At 46.2% G+C, this 21007-nt stretch overlaps 1 protein-coding gene and 1 long non-coding RNA gene across 3 annotated transcripts; one reads left to right on the plus strand and one right to left on the minus strand.

The window, feature by feature from the left end:
- Nucleotides 1-4027: 4027 nt before the first annotated feature.
- On the plus strand, nucleotides 4028-19344 carry MAPRE1 (microtubule associated protein RP/EB family member 1). 2 transcript variants are annotated; one of them, XM_083619153.1, is made up of 7 exons: nucleotides 4028-4649; nucleotides 7338-7461; nucleotides 10706-10851; nucleotides 13143-13350; nucleotides 14238-14356; nucleotides 15251-15403; nucleotides 16367-19344. In XM_083619153.1, the coding sequence occupies exons 2-7, from the start codon at nucleotides 7341-7343 to the stop codon at nucleotides 16421-16423; spliced, it is 804 nt and encodes a 267-aa protein (XP_083475279.1). In that variant the 5' UTR covers nucleotides 4028-4649; nucleotides 7338-7340; the 3' UTR covers nucleotides 16424-19344. The 2 variants fall into 2 exon arrangements, with proteins under 2 accessions (XP_083475279.1, XP_083475280.1); XM_083619154.1 differs by having other exon boundaries at nucleotides 4639-5320; nucleotides 5583-7461.
- Nucleotides 19141-20938, minus strand: LOC310764854. The gene is made up of 2 exons (XR_014549279.1): nucleotides 20808-20938; nucleotides 19141-20268 (listed from the first exon to the last, which is right to left on the minus strand). It is a non-coding gene; the product is annotated as an uncharacterized lncRNA (long non-coding RNA).
- Between the last annotated feature and the right edge of the window lie 69 nt (nucleotides 20939-21007).

The raw sequence follows: 21007 nt of genomic DNA on the forward strand, positions 1-21007 counted from the left end.
CCCACTTCTTCGTTCGCTCTTTATTTAATGATGTGTCTTAATTGGGAGTGGTTTACTTCTCACCCTGGAGGAGTGGGTGGCTGGGGGATATTGGGAATGCACACAAGTTTGCATCTTTGTTGGCAATAGGATTAAAGTTGGTCCAGCCACAGGAGTTTGGCATTCCATGAGAATGTTGAAAAGAAGGGAAATGAACTGCAGATCCAGTCTTGGTTATTTCATGCTAAGGACCATATTGCCTGGAGAAATCTGTAGGAAGAAGGAGGGATGTTGCTGGGAATCAGAAGTGAGGAGAGTTCTGTCATGCTGGTGAGCTACCCATAACTGAACCCCAGGCAGTTTCTTAAATTGCTCTTAAATCCAGCTATGACTGTATCCCAGGAGGTGCGGGTGCCCCATCTGTAAAATGAAACCAAGAGCAAGCTGTCAAAAGTAAGATTGCAAAGCACCCTGCTTGTTTTCAAAAATACGACTGAATGATTAGTAACAAAGATTGGCACAATATAATAACAATACAGTCATACCTCGAGTTGAATGTGCTTTGGGATGAGCGCATTCAATTTGCGCTCCGCGGCAACCCGGAAGTAACGGAGTACGTTACTTCTGGGTTTCGCCTCTCGCGCATGCGCAGACGCTCAAAATGACGTCACGCGCATGTGCAGAAGTGGCGAAACATGGCACGCGCAGACGCATCGTCGCGTCTTGCATTCCGTTCGGGATGTGAACGGGGCTCTGGAATGGATCCCGTTTGCATCCCGAGGTACCACTGTACCACATTTTCAGGTGATCAAATGGCTTAGTGTTCCCTATTTAGTTGCAATCTCCACAACACTCCTAAAAAGCAGTTTGCAGCACTTTAAAAGACTCAAGCACACATTTTTTCTGGCATAAGCTTCTGTGAATTCAAAATTCACTTAATAGCTGGTGGGTAAGGAGAAGCCTTACGATTTCCTTATTCTTTCTCCTGTAACATATAAGAGCTAGATATATAACTCAGTAGAAAAGAGTCTGAACAAGCACTCTGGATGTGTGGGTGGGAAGTCAGTGCATGAAACGATGTAACTATTTAACAAAACTTATACAAAGTTGGCAGGTAAGAAGAAGCATTAAAATTTCCTTAAGTTTGTATGCAAGTGGCATCAACCCACGGTAGTGTGTGCCATCCTTAGCCAATCGGGTGAATGGTTTTGCTCCATAACTATCCAAAGCAAACATCATCATTAGTTAGCAGAGTAGACACAATGCAGGGTTCCAAAAAAATAACTCCGAAACAATCAGCTTCATCCTGTAATTATTTACTAAAGGCAGAATGAGCATAGCAGCTCACGAATCCAACTCTTCCAGGATTGGCATAGAATGTTAAGAAAAACCCAGTTGCAATAAAAACTGAATTTAAACTTGCAATAAGACTAAAACATAGTCCTTAAACATACTACGTACAGATCACCGCACAGGAACAAAATAGAGAACTAAGAAAAGATGGACAGAGTGAGCATGACCTTAAGAGAAAGAGATTAACAGGAGCAGTTTCAGCCAGCTGTTCAGCGTCTCTCAAGAAATAACCCAAACATCAGGAACCTTCTCCTTGTTTACAGGAAGAATGGAAACTTGCTTTTCAGCTAGAAACTTCCAGCTTGTAACTTGTGTCTCACAGAGAGAAAGTCCCAGAACCTCCTTGAATCAAATAGAATAGAAAAGATCTCTACACCTTAAAGCAGCCTTTCTCAACCTGTGGGTCCCCAGATGTTGTTGAACTACAACTCCCATCACCCCTAGCTAGCAAGGCCAGAGCTCAAGGTTGATGGGAGTTGTAGTCCAACAACATCTGGGGACCCACCAATACTTTCTGCACTCAAAAATGCAAATCATGACATCTGGTAACCTCCAGATGTTGGCACTACAAGTCCCAGCAGCACCAGCAAACAGCATGTGGCGAAGTCTGGCTTGTACCAATAGAAATTGAAGGTGCCACAAACCTCTCCTTCCTCCTGTAAGGCAACTAACTATTGCACCTTCAGTGGGTGGGAGCTGGAGGGAAGAGGGAAGGGCTCGCTCTCATTTTTATTTCATTTTTAAATAAAAAAACCCACAGCATTATCCACTGCTGGGGCAGCAGACCCTCAAAGTGTCCCTATTTCCCAGGGATAGTCCTGGATTTGCAGAGGCCAGCCTGGCTTCTGACTAGATCCCATAATGTCCCACTTTTCCTTTGTTGTTGTTTAGTCGTTTAGTCGTGTCCGAGTCTTCATGACCCCCTGGATCAGAGCACGCCAGGCACTCCTGTCTTCCACTGCCTCCCGCAGTTTGGTCAAACTCATGTTGGTAGCTTCGACAACACTGTCCAGCCATCTTGTCCTCTGTCGTCCCCTTCTCCTTGTGCCCTTCATCTTTCCCAACATCAGGGTCTTTTCCAAGGAGTCTTCTCTTCTCATGAGGTGGCCAAAGTCTTGGAGCCTCAGCTTCATGATCTGTCCTTCCAGTGAGCACTCAGGGCTGATTTCCTTCAGAATGGATACGTTTGATCTTCTTGCAGTTCATGGGACTCTCAAGAGTCTCCTCCAGCACCAGAATTCAATAGTATCCATTCTTCGGCGATCAGCCTTCTTTATGGTCCAGCTCTCACTTCCATACATCACTACTGGGAAAACCATAGCTTTAGCTATACAGACCTTTATTGGAAAGGTGATGTCTCTGCTTTTTAAGATGCTGTCTAGGTTTATCATTGCTTTTCTCCCAAGAAGCAGGCGTCTTTTAATTTCGTGGCTGCTGTCACCATCTGCAGTGACCATGAAGCCCAAGAAAGTAAAATCTCTCACTGCCTCCATTTCTTCCCCTTCTATTTGCCAGGAGGTGATAGGCCCAGTGGCCATGATCTTCGTTTTTTTGATGTTGAGCTTCAGACCATATTTTGCGCTCTCCTCTTTCACCCTCAATAAAAGGTTCTTTAATTCCTCCTCACTTTCTGCCATCAAGGTTGTGTCATCTGCATATCTGAGGTTGTTGATATTTCTTCCGGCAATCTTAATTCCGGCTTCGGATTCATCCAGCCCAGCCTTTCGCACGATGAATTCTGCATATAAGTTAAATAAGCAGGGAGACAATATACAGCCTTGTCGTACTCCTTTACCAATTTTGAACAAATCAGTTGTTCCATATCCAGTTCTAACTGTAGCTTCTTGTCCCACATAGAGATTTCTCAGGAGACAGATGAGGTGATCAGGCACTCCCATTTCTTTAAGAACTTGCCATAGTTTGCTGTGGTCGACACAGTCAAAGGCTTTTGCATAGTCAATGAAGCAGAAGTAGATGTCTTTCTGGAACTGGAACTATCCAGTGCATGATTGCAATTTGGTCTCTGGTTCCTTTGCCTCTTCTAAATCCAGCTTGCACTTCTGGGAGTTCTCGGTCCACATACTGCTTGAGCCTGCCTTGTAGAATTTTAAGCATAACCTTGCTAGCGTGTGAAATGAGTGCAATTGTGCGGTAGTTGGAGCATTCTTTAGCACTGCCCTTCTTTGGGATTGGGATGTAGACTGATCTTCTCCAGTCCTCTGGCCACTGCTGGAATCCCCTATTTCCACTGGAGAAAAGTTGGAGGGAATGGAGTTATCTGACCCCTGAGCCAAGGTGACAAGTAACCATGCAACTTTGAGACCAACAGCTATCCTGCCTTCCATCTGATTTTTAATGTTTAATGGGTTGCATATAAATAGTAATTTTTTTATTATGATGATGATGGAATAGGACGTCCCGATTTCCATTGGAGAAATGGTGGCAGCGGATGCTCAAAGGCCCGAAGCGGGGTGGTGCTAGGTATGGTTTCCATAGAGATGAATGGCGCGATCGGACTACACTACCCAGCATCCCTCGGGAACTACTTCCGGCCGCCGGCGTGTCGTCACCACACGAACTTTCCCCAGATGGACTACATTACCCAGCATGCGCGGCCGGAAAGACGGATTCACGGAACCGAGAAATGAGTGCGCACCGCGGGGCACGCTGGGAAATGTAGTCCCTGCCGCGTGAGGGGGACGCGGTTAAGAGTCGACGGCTGAGGAAGCCGCGGGCGCTTTCTTGAAGCGCCTCTCCGTACGCGCAGACAGGGAGCGTTCACACGTGCAGGCCTGACGACTCCCTGACACGCGTTACAAAAACCAAAAATTTTCTGAACAGAATTGGGTACAAAGGGGGCGTGGTCCTCTGAGGGAAACAGCAAATCTTAGATTTATAGAATCTAAGGGAACCCGAGGGTCACCTAGTCCACCCCCTGTAATGCAGGAATTTTGAGCTGAACGCGGGACTCGAACCCAGGACCCTGAAGCTCGTCGCTTTGTGAAAGGAGGCGGGGCCAGCTTCCCAGAGGGGGCGGAGCCGTCACGCGCTTTTCCTCCCCCCTGCGCCAATTGGCCAGCCGCTCTGTCTTTCAAGCCGGGAGGCGGGCAAGACTCGCCGTCTCTCAGCAACGGAGGGCGGGCGTGGAAGCCGACCCCGCCTCTTCCCCTCGGGAAGCCCCTCCCCGCGGCCGTACGCGGCTCTCCTTCCTCTTTCCTCCGCTCTCCCCCGAAGTGACGTCAGCCCGCCGGCGTAGCCGCGTGACGCTATATCCCGGGCGAGGCGGGCGGGGCCGGTTTGAACGGCGAGCGACTGAGGTAACGGGCTCTGAGGGCGCGGCGGCGGGGGAGACCCGTCCGTCCGTCCCTCCGTCCGTCCTTCCGTTGGGGGCGGCTGAGGAGAAAGGGAGGGCGGCGGCCGGCGGCCGGCTGGGCCTGGCGAGGCGGCGAGGCGAGTCTGAGGCGGGCCGGGCCCCGCCCTCCTCGGCTCCGGCCGCGAGCGAAAGGCCGCGCGGGGTGGGGGTGGGGAACAGAACCTTCCGCGTGCTATTTGCATATGCAGATGAGTGCGGTTTTTATGCAAATGGGGCAGCGCTGCTTTTCGGCCTCTGTGCGGGGAAGAGGCGCCGTGCTCCGCCCGCCTGCCGGTGCGTGGCTGGGGAGGGAACCCCGGAATGGGACCCGCCCCGGGGACCGGGCCAGGCGGGAGGCTGACTTGGCGGCGGATCTTGGGCTCGCCGCCTCCCATCGCCATGATGATGATGAGCGGGCAGGTGTAGGTCCTGCCCCGTCTAGAGGACCTCTGGGTCCCCCGCACTTGAGAGGATAGGTCAGTTGTGGCGATGTGGGGCACCTCCCTGGCAAGGAACGGGGGGGGGCACTTGCCCAGCAAAGCCCTCCTTGCAAGGGTCCCACCCCCTCTCGCTCAGCCTTGGCCTACTTTGCTCCTCCAAGCTTCGCTCTCTGCTCCTGAGAAGAGCGCATAGCCAGTGGCGTAGCGTGGGGGGTGCAGGGGGGGCCGGCCACACTGGGCGCAACATCTGGGGGTTAGGGTTAGGGTGCGCAAATCCACGGGTTAGGGGGCGCAAATCCATGGGTTAGGGGGCGCAAATCCATGGGTTAGGGGGCGCAAATCCACGGGTTAGGGGGCGCAAATCCACGGGTTAGGGGGCGCAAATCCATGGGTTAGGGGGCGCAAATTACTTGCCTTGCCCCGGGTGCTGACAACCCACGCTACGCCACTGCACATAGCTACAGATTTTTGCCCCCCCCCCCCCCCCGTTCAAGGCTTGTTCCCTCCCACTCATGGGGAACTCGAGTTTCACGGGCAATTCGCATGCCTGGTAGGGGGCTGGGGGTGTCTGGCCACTTCCCCTCTGAGAAGGTAAAAGGGAACCGTAGCACAGGCGCGCCTGCAGAGACTCCCAGAGGTGTTTCTGGAAAACTCCCCCCTCCAGGATGCCTCCTGAAGCAGCAATGCCACATTTTTTATCTGGAAAGCAGAGCTCGCCCAAGCCTGTGTGGAACACGATCCTTAGGTTGGGGGTGCTCTCCTGTGCATAAAATAGATACACATCTGTGGTAAGATAGCAAGACTGATGCTTCCACGTGCAGGCATACCTCATGTTACGTTTGCTTCCTGTTACGTTCTTTCAGGTTACATCCCGTGGCGACCTGGAAGTACCGGAAAGGGTTACTTCCGGGTTTCACCACTCGCGCATGCGCAGACGCACAAAGTGATGTCACAGGCATGCGCAGAAGCGGCGAATTGCAACCCGCGCGTGCGCAGATGCGCCGCTGCGGGTTGCGCTCTTTTCATGTTGCAAATGGGTCTCCGGAACGGATCCCGTTCGCAACCAGAGGTACCATTGTAATCCCTGCCATTGTAGTGAATGCAGCCTCCTTATATGGCCTGCTAAACCAAAGTGACTGGCTAGGCCCTTAGAGTTCATTGCCAGTACAGCGGTACCTCAGGTTACATACGCTTCAGGTTACAGACGCTTCAGGTTACAGACTCTGCTAACCCAGAAATAGTACCTCGGGTTAAGAACTTTGCTTCAGGATGAGAACAGAACTCATTCTCTGGTGGCAGCGGGAGGCCCCATTAGCTAAAGTGGTGCTTCAGGTTAAGAACAGTTTCAGGTTAAGAACGGACCTCTGGAACGAATTAAGTACTTAACCTGAGGTACCACTGAATTAGGAGGATGTCTGCTTTGCTATGTGTTTCTGAACCAGACTTTGTTTGTTTTATTTTGACCACACAAGTTAAATTTCATTAGTGTAAAAACACCTTGCCATTTAATTTTGGGTGAAATGTGAACAAACAGTTCATGCCCTCTCTTGAAACAGCTGCTTTAGACTTCATATTGGGCATAAAAATGCACCAGTGCGCTGCATTTTGCCATCTCCTCCTCTTCCTCCAGTGTTCAGAATCTACCACTAAACTTTCCTGTTACATGTATTTGCCTAAAATGAAGCACCTCATCTTCCTTGAAGACCCAGTGCATCCATTCAGCCTTTCCTAATTTCTTTCTGCGTCTTCATTTACTTATTTATTCATCTCTGAGTTCTTCTTAAATCTCATCGCTACTCTTTTATCTATTTTGTGGAAAGAGAATGAGCATTATTGGTAAAAGAGAATGTTTCTGAGCCAGTTGTTAAATTGAATGGGTTACAGTACTCTTCCCTGCAGTGGATCGTTATGCCTATTGCAGTATATTTCCTGGTACTATCAAGTAAGTTTACTTGCTTTGCCTGCGTGTGAGTACAGCATTTGCATCCAGCTATGTATAAATATAGTCTCATCACATTACTCAGACAGTAGATTTCTGATAAATAACCAGACTGTCTCCAGTAAACGTTTTACTAAGGAGGTGGCCTATATCCAACAGATGTGACTGTGCTCTTGATGTCTGGAAAAGGCTTCCTTGGAGCATGAGATGTGCAGGTGCTGGTTCACTAGCCTGTGTATAAACGAAATCCCTTCTTGGCTATTTCCCCTTGCAGAAAATGGCCGTTAATGTGTATTCCACTTCGGTGACAAGCGATAACTTGAGTCGACATGACATGCTCGCCTGGATCAATGAGTCCTTACAATTGAACTTGACAAAGATAGAGCAGCTTTGCTCAGGTAAGAAAAGTGCTGAGAGCAGAGGAACTTGCTGCTTGAGGTTTCCAAAGCATTACTATTTTCCTTTGAAAAATCAGTGGTGGGTGCTAGAAGGCTGTTTTGATGGGTTTCAGCTTTGCTTGCCTTGTCTTAACTGCTTCTCATATTGAGTTCAGAATAAATTTCCACAGCCAAGTGAGTACAAATGTTTTTGTGCCTTTCTGTGTAGGGTGTGGCATGCTTGTTTGAACCATCTGTTATTAATATGTATGCTTTTCTACAGGTACATTCAGCTTCTTATCCCTTGCTTGTGGCATAGAAGGGTTTTTGTGGTAGATGCTTTAGAGCCCTCCAGGTGTTGCTGAACTACAACTCTCTTCAAGCCTAGCAAGCATGGTTAGTGGCTGGGAATGATGGGAGATGTAGTTTCAGCAGTATCTTGGAAGCCCAAAGGTTCCTCATACCTGTCAGTCGTGCCTTGACTTTCAGCATTGTCTGCACCTTAGTTTCCAAATGCATAAAGTCTTTACTGCAAAAGTGATGCATCATTTCCTGAACAGAAGCAGGAGCCCAAGATCCACGGGCCTTAAAGGCACATACCAGGCAGAGTAGAGACCCTGATATCCTGCTTAGCCTGATTTCTGTGCTAACCTGATTTGGTGCTGAGTCTACTCTTTAAGTGTGTGCCTTAAAGACATGAGGTGTGTGCCTTGAACCTGCATAACTAAAGAGCAAAGCCATGGCCTTGCAGAAAGCCCTTTACTCTGCAATGCCAGCTGAGAGGAGGCAAGGGCTTATGCCTTGATATTGCAGGCAGGCAGGAAATGGCCATTTACTTTGCAGTAAAGTGCCACTTCCTGCCTGCCGGGTCAGCAGGGCAGTGCATTCTCTATATATTACAGGGTGAAAAATTTCTAAACCTTTATCATGTTCTGGAGTTCATACCAGTAAGAGACAAAATATTGATGTATCATCCATCTCTAGCAGAGATGTAGCCAGTGGAAAAATCTGAATCCATCTGGGCTCCACACCTGAATTCCAACGTGGGCCACCTCTGTTTAAGGGAATTTCTAAGCTTTGCAGAAGATAAAACTAGGTTCTGTTTTTGCAAATCCTATATTAATCCCTATGGAAGGTTGCCCAGTGTTAGCAATGCTTGCACAAGACTTCGGCACTGTGGATAAACCTCAAAGGAGATGAATCCATAGTGATGGTAGCAGAGCTTCTGTTTTGCAAAGCTGTAATGCTGCTTGTTTGTTTTGTTTTTGTTTTTAATGTTAAACTGAGTTTGTGGACTTGTAATGTACAGTCCAAGTAGGAAAAGCAAAGGGAGAGTGAAGCATATCTTAATGCAGACACAGTAATTGTTGAAGATCTAGGAGGGCTTTCAAGTCACATCTGAATGAGGAACTACACAGTACAGGCAGTGATGGTCATTGTGAAAAATTGATGGATGGAAAAGGAGGGTGTAAAGACTAGGATAAGTGAATACATGGCCGGGCAAATGTACTGAGAGGGTTAATACACAACATTTATTACCTGCATTGGGGAACAGTGCTGCCCTCATCCATGGCTACATGTGTGCTGTTGAGGTGGAACTGATGATGAGCTCAGAGTGAAGAAGAATTGGTGCTAAGATAAAAATTCTGCTTTGACAAAGTGGGAAAATAAAGTGTTGTGTTAATTTTGGAGTAGTCAACTTGATGGCTGCCACAGAACAGAAGTGATTGAGGAGGCAATAGAATCATGATGTAAGGAAATGGGAACTGAGGAATTCTCATTCTTGAAGGTTAACAGTCATTGAGTAATCACAGTAAAATCTCCTAGATTCATCAGGGTGATCGGAAACACCTTTGTTATGCTTGAGGAGAACTAGACTTTGAGAGATGTTGCCCTTAATGGTTATTTGCAGTTTGTTTTAACTACCATTCTCCTGTACTGTCTGAAGCAAACTGGTCAGTCACAGTAATTTCCTCATTGTACCACCTGTGGAGCTTTGTTAGCACAACAAAAAAAATGCAGCAAGTGAAGTGATTTTTCAGATGCCCTGAGTAAGCGTAACATAACAGTCATGCATAACAATCACCTCATGTTGTGATTCCATTGAATTTTTTTTCAACTCCTGAAGTATTTTGCTTTTGGGGAAGGCTGACATCCTAATGAGAATGTGGAAGGGCAGCTATGCTTTGTCTGTCATTTTATCTGTGCACAACTTGGAGAATTCTTTTTCATTCAAGCTGCTTATAAATAAATTTCCTTGTGTAGGTAATATTCCATGTGGAATGTGCCCACTCTGTTTAGGTACAGGGAATGTTACAGTCCGGGATGCTGAAGTTCCATGCCACCTTCCTGCAGAAGATGTCTGCTTTTTCTTTTGTGGTATCTTTTCTCTTAGAATCTGTGACTGACTTTGATCATGGGCTTGATTTAAGTGTTAAGGTGTTGGGAGAAGTGGAAATGTTGGCGCCTGCATATTCCACAGTAACAGGTTCTCAGCAATGAGGTAGCTGTTCAGTAGCAATATTGCAGGCTTATAGCACCGCCTTTACTTAGCATGTGTTGAATAAAGGCTGTTGCTTGGACATGTCCCAGTTTGTGGGGAGCAGCTGAATGCCAATGATAATAGGGCAGGAGCCAGCAAACTTTTTCAGCAGGGGCCGGTCCACTGTCCTTCAGACCTTGTGGTGGGCTGGAATATATTTTGGGGAAAAAATGAACAAATTCCTATGCCCCACAAATAACCCAGAGATGCATTTTAAATAAAAGCACACATTCTACTCATGTAAAAACACGCTGATTCCCAGACTGTCTGCAGGCCGGATTTAGAAGGCGACTGAGCTGGATCCGGCCCCTGGGCCTTAGTTTGCCTACCCATGTAATAGGGTATATCTATCCCTGAACGAAGGGTGGTTGTCATTGTGGCAGTAGCATGGGTTGAAGAAAGGCGCCTCTTGCTAAAGCAAGCAAAGAGACAAAATTATTGTCACAGCTTGGAAGTGTTTGTCCATAATGCCATGCAGTGTGTTGACTAGTGACTTTTCAGTGGTCTGGTTTTGCTAACCAGGAACTGTAAAGGTGGTAGAACTCATGATCTCCCCTGTCTTATTTGTTGAATTGGGTGGGAGATGGGGGAATGGATTCTTGCAAAACTTAAAACTTTGTTAACAAAAGTGACTGCTCTAAGGGTTTGCAATCCCTGAGACAGCTGTAGTGCATGTCTGGTTCAATTTTTCACAAGTGTGCCTGTTTTTATTTATCTATTCAGGTGCTGCTTATTGTCAGTTTATGGATATGCTGTTCCCTGGTTCTGTAACACTGAAGAAAGTAAAATTCCAGGCAAAGTTGGAACATGAATACATCCAAAACTACAAGGTCCTACAAGCAGGTTTTAAACGAATGGGTGTTGACAAAGTAAGCTCTTTTGTCTTGGAATGCACTTGCTTTGAATCACCTTTATGGAAAAATGCAGTTTTCAGGATGCTGGCTTAAAATAGTCCTTTTATTTAACAGTTTTGGTGTTGCTTTTGTCCTAAATTGCTGATCTTTTCTACTTATTCTTGGCAGCTGCCACTCATCAGGCAGTGTTCACTTGCTCAGTTTCTTAATAAAAGTTGATAAATCAGGGGTTCTGTCACCTAACAGTATTGGTCAGCCTAAACAAGGTGCATTTCTTCAGATAATGCTGAATGCCATCTGCATTCAACTAACCATATCTTGTTCTCAGTTGCAGTTCTTGTCTTTTAAAGCTGTTTCCCTGATTTGTACAGAAAAGATCTATAAATACAATAGTCACTGTTGAATTAAAACTATAAGAGCACTGAATTAATGGAAAATTCCAAAAAGCAGCAGAATTACATTTCCCTGGACTACTGTGCATGGACTAATAATTCATAGTCTTCTACAGAAGGGCAGAACATCCAAACTCTCCCTTTTTGCAACTTGTCAGACAAGTGCAAAAAAACTTGGCAGCCTACAACAGCAAAACTGCCTCCGCTTGTCTTGAAGGTATCCTTGTCATAGTGTAGATTTAAGCGAAAGATCCCCGTGTGACTTGCCTGGAAGCAATTGCTTTCCCCCAGTGGGAACCAGCCTTTGAGGCTATTTGCATGAAGCAAACATGCATGCAAGAGAGGGGGAAGGCGGTGGAGGGAAAGGAGGCTCTTTGGCTTCTGCCTGTTTTTTGGTTGTAAAATATGCTTCCCTCCACCAACCCAGCACACACATGGCTTCCAAAACTCTGTGTAAGAACAGATGCGTTTTGATGCCCCACAGGAGGAAATAGGTGGGAGAAAAGAGCACTTTGTAGCAGAGAAATGTCTGTGGGGGGAAAGCACCTTCCTCTAAGCTGCTTTTCCTTAGGAAAAAAAATCAGCTGTTGAGCTTTCGTTAGGGCATGTGTGATATGCCAAGTAGGCCCCTTTTGTACTGATGAAAATAGCAATGGAAGACTGCTGGCTTCCCCATGAGGGCTGTGGATAGTTTGCACCATCTCAGCCCACCCTGACTCAGCCCACTACCAAAGGCTAAATGGTTCCATTTTCCAAAGGTTTCTGGCACTTTTCCTTTTGTATCAGTTATGCAGAACATGAAAGGCTGTGCGCCAACCAACTCTGAAATGATTTGTGGCCTCAGGAGAAAATTCCAAATCCCCTTTCCTACCTCACTCTGTAAAAAATCTGTTTTAACATTGTACTGTGTTTTTCCAGACATACACATAAACTGTACCAGTATACATGCAGAAAAGTGGCTATGGGGAACCTCTGGCCCACAGGCCTAATTAGACCCACCAGGCCATTTGGGGCCAGCCTTGCCCACCTGTCCGCTATGTGATGTCGTATGGTGATTGAATTTGGTGCTTTACCCTGATGTGCTGCTTTCAGCCGCAGGTGGATTCGCTTGGGGCTTAACAGGGAAGGGGTGCAGAGACCTCTGTGGTGGGGAAAGAATAAGAGGTGGAGGAGAGTGCAGAGAGACTGTGGCCGATGGTGGTGGAGAGCAAGGCAGATTGAGTTTAATCATAATTTAAAATTGCATTACAGTGGAACCTCAGGTTGCGAACGTGATCCGTTCGGGAGGCATGTTCGCAACCCACAGCGCTACGTCTGCGCATGCACAGGTTGCAATTTGGCACTTCTGCACATGCGCAAAGCATGATTGCCAAAACCCGGAAGTAACCCGTTCCGGTACTTCCAGGTTTGGTGCGGTGCGCAACCCGAAAACACATAACCTGAAGCGTCTGTAACCCGAGGTACCACTGTATTTTAAATTATCACTTTAAAATGACCAGTTGCACCTGACTTAGCAGAAAAATTGCAGAATAGCATATTCAAACATGTACAGTGTGTATTGAAGACTGCAGGTAAGAGGCTGACAGGGCCAGAAGAACATCAGACACAATTGTTGCATCACAATTTTTAAACTCTGAATGGGAAAGAATATTACAAAAACAGGCCTTCCTTGTTGTAACATTATTTTGATATCATTCTCGTGCTTGCTTCCTCATTGGTGTTCTGCATGCACTCCAGAGTTTGTTGGAATATGACCTCTGTGCAGAAAACCTTGGGCCTACCTATTCTCCCCTGGCTCAAGTTTCTGGAGGAATCTCTTGAACTGGAGCCGGCAAGTTCTGTCCACTCATCTCAGAAACATCTTGAGTGTTTTGTTTTTCTCATTGGACTAAATATACTCCTCTCTTCCCTCAGATAATTCCTGTGGACAAATTAGTGAAAGGAAAATTCCAGGATAATTTTGAATTTGTTCAGTGGTTCAAAAAATTCTTTGATGCAAACTACGATGGGAAAGACTATGACCCTGTGGCAGCTCGGCAGGGCCAGGAGACGGCACCAGCCCCTGCTCTTGTCGTACCCCTTCTCAACAAACCCAAAAAGAATCTTAGCTCTACTGGCACAGGTAAGGCAAGCTGTTGACAAATCTGTCTGACCAGGCTAGCTTTGTGGTTCAGGGCTCTCATAATCGGATGCCTTCGTGTTGTGTGTTGGGTGAGGGACTTACGGGATCTCTGGCTGCTTTTGCCCAGAGGCTGCTAGCAAGGAACCTGAGAATTGGGAGGCAGCCTGGAGAGGAAGTCTCTGTTGGAGGCAGAGACTCGCTGTTGCGTGCTCTGTCTCTTCATGCCTCTTGTGCCAGTATGAATACATCGCATGAGCATCCATGTGCCATCCAGGTTCACATCTGGAGATGTGCTTAGCACTGAGAGGTGGTGCAGGGTTGTGCTTGTGTGAAGATGTATTCACACTCTGGCACTTGCACAGCCCTTTTAATGTATGCCTGCGAGTCATTGCTGAAATCCAGGCTGTTGTTGAAACTTGTCGCTTCCTATATTTCACAAGGGTGTGCCTGTCTCCAGACAGGAAACAAACACCCTCTGCTTGAGACTGCCCTTTAATCCTGCTCCTCCCCAGCAGGAAGGGGATTGCCTTGTGTCTTACCTGTGACCAGGTGCTCCTAATCTGGTGGTATACTGTGTAATTCAGTTCCGCGTATAACAGCTAGAAATGCTTTCCTTTTGTAGATCACAGTTTTGTGGGAACTCAAGAACTGAAGGCAGCAAGAGTAGAGCGCCCTGCTTCCTTACAGAAAGCGGTTGTAAAGCCTGTGTTCGGTACCTAGCACTTCACAGGGAGGTGGCATTCTTTGAGGCTGTAGGGTTAAGGTGCTTTCCTGCACATGGGATGGTACACTTTGGGTGCTGTTTCACTTTAGTTGGCTAATATGTAGAGCACAGGTGTGTGGAATGGGCATTTTGGAACTGCAGCTAATACCCTTCTGTGTTGCAGCTCCAGCAAGGCCCATGGTTGCACAGAGAACAACAGTGGCTAATAAAACTGGACCTGCAATGGTTAAAAAGGCTCCTGGAGGAATTGGGGAAGAAGAGTCGGCTGAACTGATCCAGCAGGTGGGCTTCCAGCAAGTAGGCTGCACCGATCAGCAGAGGCTCACGGCATGGGTGGTCTTGACTCTCAAATGCACTGCAATGTATTATCACAAAGTAACATGACTGTGGGAGAGATACCTTGGAGTTTTCTGTGCTGATCACATCTTTGTAATGGAGATGTGAACATCAGGCCAGATTCAGCTAAGTGGTTGCGCTCTTAGAAGCCAGCACAAGTACTGCTAGTGCAACAGGACTCCCCTCCCCTTTGCCTCCACCCCCATGCGCTCTCCAAATCTTCTTGGAAGGATCAGGACCCCCCCCCCCCGAATAGCACATGGGGGGAGAAGTAAGATTGTTCTACCTGACAAGCAAAAATGCCTTAGCGTGACATTGAATTCCACCCATAATCTACATTCATGAGCTATAGACTCCAAATGTGTAGCGGAAGAGAGTTGTTGGCAGTGGTTATGTTGCCCAAATTGGTCTTGGTAAGTAGAACCACATGATTTGGGGACTGCCCTGGCCGCTTTACAGATGTTGCTTTGGGACTGGACCTTGGTGAAGTCGTTTCCACGCCATTCTTAGCGCAAGAGTTGTGCTGAAAACTGCTGCTTAAACTGCCCACCCATTACATTGCACACCATTAGTTCATCTAGCTTAAGAGGAGTACAGTGTTTCTTAAAACCTCAAAACATACAAAGTTGTCTCATACAGTTATTCCCCCACAAAGATCGCTTGCATTTCATTGGTAGAGCAACATTGCAATGCAATCCTATGCACATCTACTTGGTAGCAAGCCCTATTGAGTTTAATGAGACTTAAGATTGCAGCCTTAAATGTGCAAGCCTCCCCTTTGTTCCTTCTTGGGCACAAGCATTTTCTCCGTAAGAAGCACTTTGAATTGTTTTTTGGCAGATCAATGTATTAAAGATGACTGTGGAAGATTTGGAGAAGGAAAGAGACTTCTACTTTGGAAAACTGAGGAACATTGAGCTGATCTGTCAGGAGAATGAAGGAGAGAGTGACCCTGTTCTTCAAAGGATTGTGGAGATTCTTTATGCCACGGATGTAAGTATCTGGTAAATGCTTCCCCCAATTTCTGGCTTAGACATTCCAGATTATGCCTATGCTTGCTCCTGCAGCTGCGTTTGGGACACAGTTTAGTTAGGAAGATCCCTTCTGTGCAAACCCCACTGAGAGAAGTTCAGCTCCTCAACCACTCAGAAGTATTCTTGTACAGTTTTCACTGGTTTCAGTGGGGGTTATTTAACTATTATTTTAAAATAATAATATACCACTTTCCATTTAAAAACCACAAAGTGGTATACAGCACAGTACAAAAATTACAACACCAACACCTAAACAATAACCATGTAGATACTAAAACCCAAACAGACAGACTGGTGTTAATTGTTAGCAATGACTTGGAAATAAATGAGCTTTCAGCAGGTGCTAAAATACTATTCATATGAGCGCACAGCATAATTCAGAAAGGTGATGGTTTCATGGAGTGGGCGCCACAACAGAAAAGGTGTCCTTCTCACCCACTTTACAAAAAAGGCAAAGTGGCAAATGCAAAATGCGCAGACTTTGCAGGGAAGCTTATGTAAGTCTCTTGTGTGTAGAACCAAAAGCCGGCCACTCATTAAGGATTCACTGTGTTGTCAGTTTGCAGTACAATGGTATACACGTCTGCCCAGGCTAGGCTCTGTTTTAGGGTTGGCACTGGGGAAAAATAGGACTCTTGTCCCATTAGCAACTGCGTGGCAGGCAGAAATTCAGTAGGTTAAACCTCTTTGAGTATGCAGTTTTGAGGAAAGACCTACCAGCACAGTACTCTCTCTAATTTTATGTTGCACCATGGCAGCCATTTTGTGACTGGTGCCCACAGTGCACTTAAAAAATCTCAGTGTGCCCACTGGTTTAGAAAGGTTGGCAATCCCTGTTCTAAGGGAAGGCGGCATCTTGCCTTTGCCCCTTGTTCCTTGCTGATTAATGCAATGGTCTCTGCATCTCTGTTTTCCCTTTCAGGAAGGTTTTGTCATACCAGATGAAGGAGCGCCACCAGAGGAGCAAGAGGAGTATTAGTGGTCCACCGACTGTACCAGCAGAGCAGCAATAGCAGAATTCAGAAATCAGCTTTCCCCAATCATGTGCTTAAAATACTCCATTTTATTCTTTTCATAAGTAAAAAGTACCTCTTGAAGTGCACTTTGCGTAAGTTTTAATACTTCCCCCCCTCCAATGGGTTTAATTTGAGAGCTCTTTTCTCACTTTTGTAGCAGAGCAGTATTAACATCTAGTTGGTGTAATTTGGAAGCAAGGGGTTGAATATTTGGAGTTTGCAGAGTTGCTTGGTTGCTGGTAAGGCACTGATTTGTGGAGAGTTTGCTGTACTGTTTTTCTTTTCTTTTTGTGGGCTGTGGGGAGTATGTAGTGGAGCAATTTCAGGATTGACTTTTTCGCAGGAAGGTTGAGCAAATATGAAATATGTTCTGCAATTAAAGAGATGCCTTAAGGGGGCTTAAAATGTGCTTCCAGATGCCAAATTGAAGTAATGTGATGAGAGATTTTGTGTGTTCTATATTGGGGTTTGAGCATCTGGCTTTCTTGTTTTGGAAGGACTTGCTTGGCGCCTCAAGTCAGTAAGGGCTCCGTAAGGGGTAATTAGAACAGCCCAATATCTATTCAGAGCTGCCCTCCTGATCACTGACTGTCGTAAGGGGGAAAGACTTTACTGTATGTAGCCTGTTGCAAGACTAGAATGCGTAAGATACGGATGTGCTTGAAGGCCTCTCGGTTTTGCTGTACTGTGGCCAATGGCATGTGGTGTCTTCCAAACCAAAAAGGCTATCCCTTTTGAAACTCTTCACCTAATTCACAGCCTGCATCCAGTCCCCTCCCTCACCCACCACCTGCTTTTGTGTCTCTGGTCCATTGAGTTTTGTGGGTCCTATTCCTCTCTGCGCCCCCTTCCTCCTCCTCTTCCAAGCCTGCTGACTAAACTGTATTGATTTGGGTAGTTTTGTTTTGCAGTGCTGCACTGAGGCCAGTCTTGATCTCCAGACTGTCTCTCTGTTTGTGTGTCCCCTCCTTGAGTTAGCCTCCCAACCTTTAAGCCTTTGCCAGTGCTCCTGACGGCTGGCAAAGAACACTGATTGGTGTGCATTAAATAGGAAATCCAATATTGCAGAAAATACAGCGCTCAGATGAGTCTTGATTACAGTATTTCATGCTTGACCCCGTCCCTCTTATGTGGAGCAAATCCCGCCCACCTACCCCCCTGTCGATTGCTGCTCTTTGGGGAGGGCCCTCTTGAGATCTTGCCCACAGCCACAGCTAAGACTGAGCCTCTGGGCTTGGTGTGCTCTTGTTCATTTGCTTCCCGTGGTTATGTGTTCTAAATGTGTGTAGAAAGCAAAGCATTTTATGGTAACTGTTGTGTAGTGCATGAATCCCTATGGAAATTCAGAGGAAGACCCAAATTCATCAAATGCCAAAAAAGCAAGCCATTATTTAAAACATCAGAGGTGCTATTTCTCTTGTGGCCTTCTAGATACTTTGTGCCCTAAACCATATTCCACCCAGACTCCTCTTGACAGGGTTTTTTCTACTTTTAAACAGTTTCTAAATAAAGTTCTGTTATTTCAAGAATGCAAGTGTCTGCTGGAGTGTCATGTTCTTGTGGGTCTGGTTCTGTTCTGGGCCCCCAAAGATCCCAGTTTCTTTGCTTGGAAGTTGCCCAGCATCAGATTGCTACTAAGGGCACCACACTGCAACCCTGTGGACACAATTTGTACCAATTTTGTGAAAGAACGTCTTGAGGATGAGCTTCAGCTTGTTCCTCCCGATATCCCTTGCTAGCAATAGGGTTGTTCAACAAAAGTTGCTGTGACTCTGTGTGCTTGCTCTGTGGCGGCTTGCTGCCCACGAAACACCGGGTTACCTTATTACTCATGTAGATAGTTCTGTCTGTGTGTTGCCAGTGTCTTTGACAAGCAGCCTCATGTAGAGGCAGTTGCTTGCTGTGATGTCTTATCACATGTTAAACTTTTTGAGTGCCTGCACAGATGGGCAATGGAGGCTGCTTGTTCCACGAGACAACTCTTCATTTATAACTGCCCAAGATACCTTCTCTGGTTCTGAAGACTACTATAAGAGTAACAGCTCTTTGCAAATGATACGTAGCAATCCACTGAAGTTAGTTGGGGGTTTTTAAAATGACACACCAAATCTTTTTGCTGTTTGGTTTCCTGCACACGTGAAGGAAAATGTATTGGCTGCAAGGTATTGATGCTCTGATAGTAGGAGGCTCCACCTAGTTCATACCTATCTCACAAGGACAACATTATTCTTTTGGCTGTGTTTGTGCCACAGGGTTGTCTTTGCTGAAGGGAGGTGGAGGAAGACAGGCAGGTGGGTCAGTTTACCTGGTGAACTGTGACAATCTTAGCTGCTGTTCTAGAGATGCTGCCTTTATGGCATCGTACAGTTGATGTTTGCTGTGTCTTCACCAGAATAAGATACCTAATCTGGCATGTAGCAGCTTCACGTGTAGAACTCCCACTTTCTGGCCAGAGAAGTGCTGATATTTTAATGAGTTGCGTATAATATGTAAGAAGTCTTCATTGTGTCATCTGGACCAAGAACTGCCACAACCTCTCCTCCCAAAATGATAATAAATCTGCTCTCCTGGTACAGTACCTGATGCAAAGTCCTCTCCTGCTGAAAGGATCCTTTCATTTGGGGGAAAATAAAAATGCAAGCAAGCCTGCCTTAATCTTGGCCTTTTTTGAAGACATGTGGAAGGCAGACTAAATAGAACAACCAAAAACTAAGACATGGACCTGTCTGTACCCCACAGCGTACGTCTGGTCTTGCAAGTGGGCTTGCAGGATATCTTTTCTTAACTCTTGTTGTTCAGTCTTGTCAACCTTCTTACTTGCAATGACAATTCTTACTGTAACTGTTCCAAGACTAAAATAAAACTACAAGCATTTCAATTAAAATATTGTCTTCACAGAATCGTGATTTCTCTGGCTGGGTAAAGATTTGTTTGAAACTTGCAGTGTTCAAAGCAGTTTACAGATCGTCACCCATACAACTCTGAAGTAGGTTGTAAATGTTTCCACTCCAAGAATGGAGAGAATTTGGCCATGAGATGCCCATCCTGTTCCCAGTGGCAGAAAGCTAACAGCCAGGTCATGGCCCTTCCTAATGCCAGAGACTTGAGAATTAGCTCAAAGGTGCTCACTTGCTACCATGATACCCAGTGATCAAATGGGATCTCCCTAAACTAACAGGGCATTAGCCAGTTCCCTTTCCCCAGCTTTCAAATGGACACAGTACTATTGAATTGGAACACACTTTCTTGAGAGTAAGCCTCCTAGACCACAGTGGAACATGCATAGCCTTTTTTTTCTTGCAGCTTGCTATTCTCCTCCTACTTGTTTTGGCTATCTAGGATTGACACACCTCCATTTAAGAGAGTGAAATGAAGGCATTGCATAAAAATGCAGTGCTTTTAGAATTGAAGCCTAGTGCTGGAGAAAAGCCCATGCAATAATAGCCTCTGGGAATGTGACATGACTCCCATTTTTGGGCTGCAGCCCACCCTCCTCTGTTGTGGCTGTGATAGTATTCAAACTGAGGCAGCCTTCAGAGGTAAACACAATGTGGTACAGGGATGCCGTCATTTAGAGCGCAGGACACCATGAAGTTGCCCCATGAGCATCTCAATCTGTCCCGTACATCCTGGGGGGAACAGAATGCACTTATAGAATCCTACCTATTTCGAAAGGTCAGGACTCTTGCTGCTCAGATGTACACTCAATAGTTGGGCTCCGTGGTCAACATATGGACAAGCAACGTTCAAGTTTAGCTAATATGTGGTTTGCAGTCATCCAGGGCAAAGTTCTTCCAGTTGTGATTTCCTAAATAAAGGCTCTGCAAAAGAAAAAGGGACCTGCAGTTTGGGAAGTAGGTTTTGGTTGTCCCCGTCCACATTGCCTTGCCTAGTGTGGCAAAGCTGTTTAAAGACTGGAAGAATTCATGGGGACACAGAGTCAGTGTGGTGCAGCACTTGAGTGTTTGACTAGAACCTGTGAGAACGGGTGGTTGGTAGTCAACTAAGTTTTACTCAGGGTAGACCCAAAGAAATTAACGAACCCCACAAAGTTGGGTCTATTAATTTCAATAGGTCTATACTGAGCAGAAATTGAATATCACTAGCAACTGGTATTTGATAGTGGAGGTTAGAGCAAAGCCATTCTGCCTAGTAGCCGCTGATAGCTACTGGAATATTTTCTGCTGTTTTCAGGTTAAGCCCTGCTAAGGCATCTAACACACACTAACATCCCCCAAACCCACTACAACATGGAACCACAATCTGTAACTAAAACATCTCAGCAATACTCTGACTGTGGTTCCTCTTTTTTCTGTGTCCCTTTTATAATTTGCAAATAACACTTACATTTTTGTGCCCCAGCTCTGATTTCACCTGCTTTCCTTTGTCATCTTGTTTTCCTGAGTGCTCCAGAAGATCATTTCCAACTGGGTTGCTGCATCTCTGCCCCTCTCCCTATGCATGCCCATATGCCCCAAATATCGCCTCCCATTTCTGTTTACCAGGAGCTACTCCTCTGAAGAAGAGACCTACACCACCTCAAATCC

This window comes from Podarcis filfolensis (assembly GCF_964270895.1).
Source record: "Podarcis filfolensis genome assembly, chromosome: 6".
NCBI classification, from domain to species: domain Eukaryota; kingdom Metazoa; phylum Chordata; class Lepidosauria; order Squamata; family Lacertidae; genus Podarcis; species Podarcis filfolensis.

Excerpts from the sequence above, each read along its gene's own strand:
- MAPRE1 (XM_083619153.1), top strand. The coding sequence starts at position 7,341 with ATGGCCGTTAATGTGTATTCCACTTCGGTGACAAGCGATAACTTGAGT. Across the intron at positions 10,852-13,142 it reads AACGAATGGGTGTTGACAAA|ATAATTCCTGTGGACAAATT; the intron begins GTAAGCTCTTTT and ends CTCTTCCCTCAG. Across the intron at positions 15,404-16,366 it reads AGATTCTTTATGCCACGGAT|GAAGGTTTTGTCATACCAGA; the intron begins GTAAGTATCTGG and ends TTTCCCTTTCAG.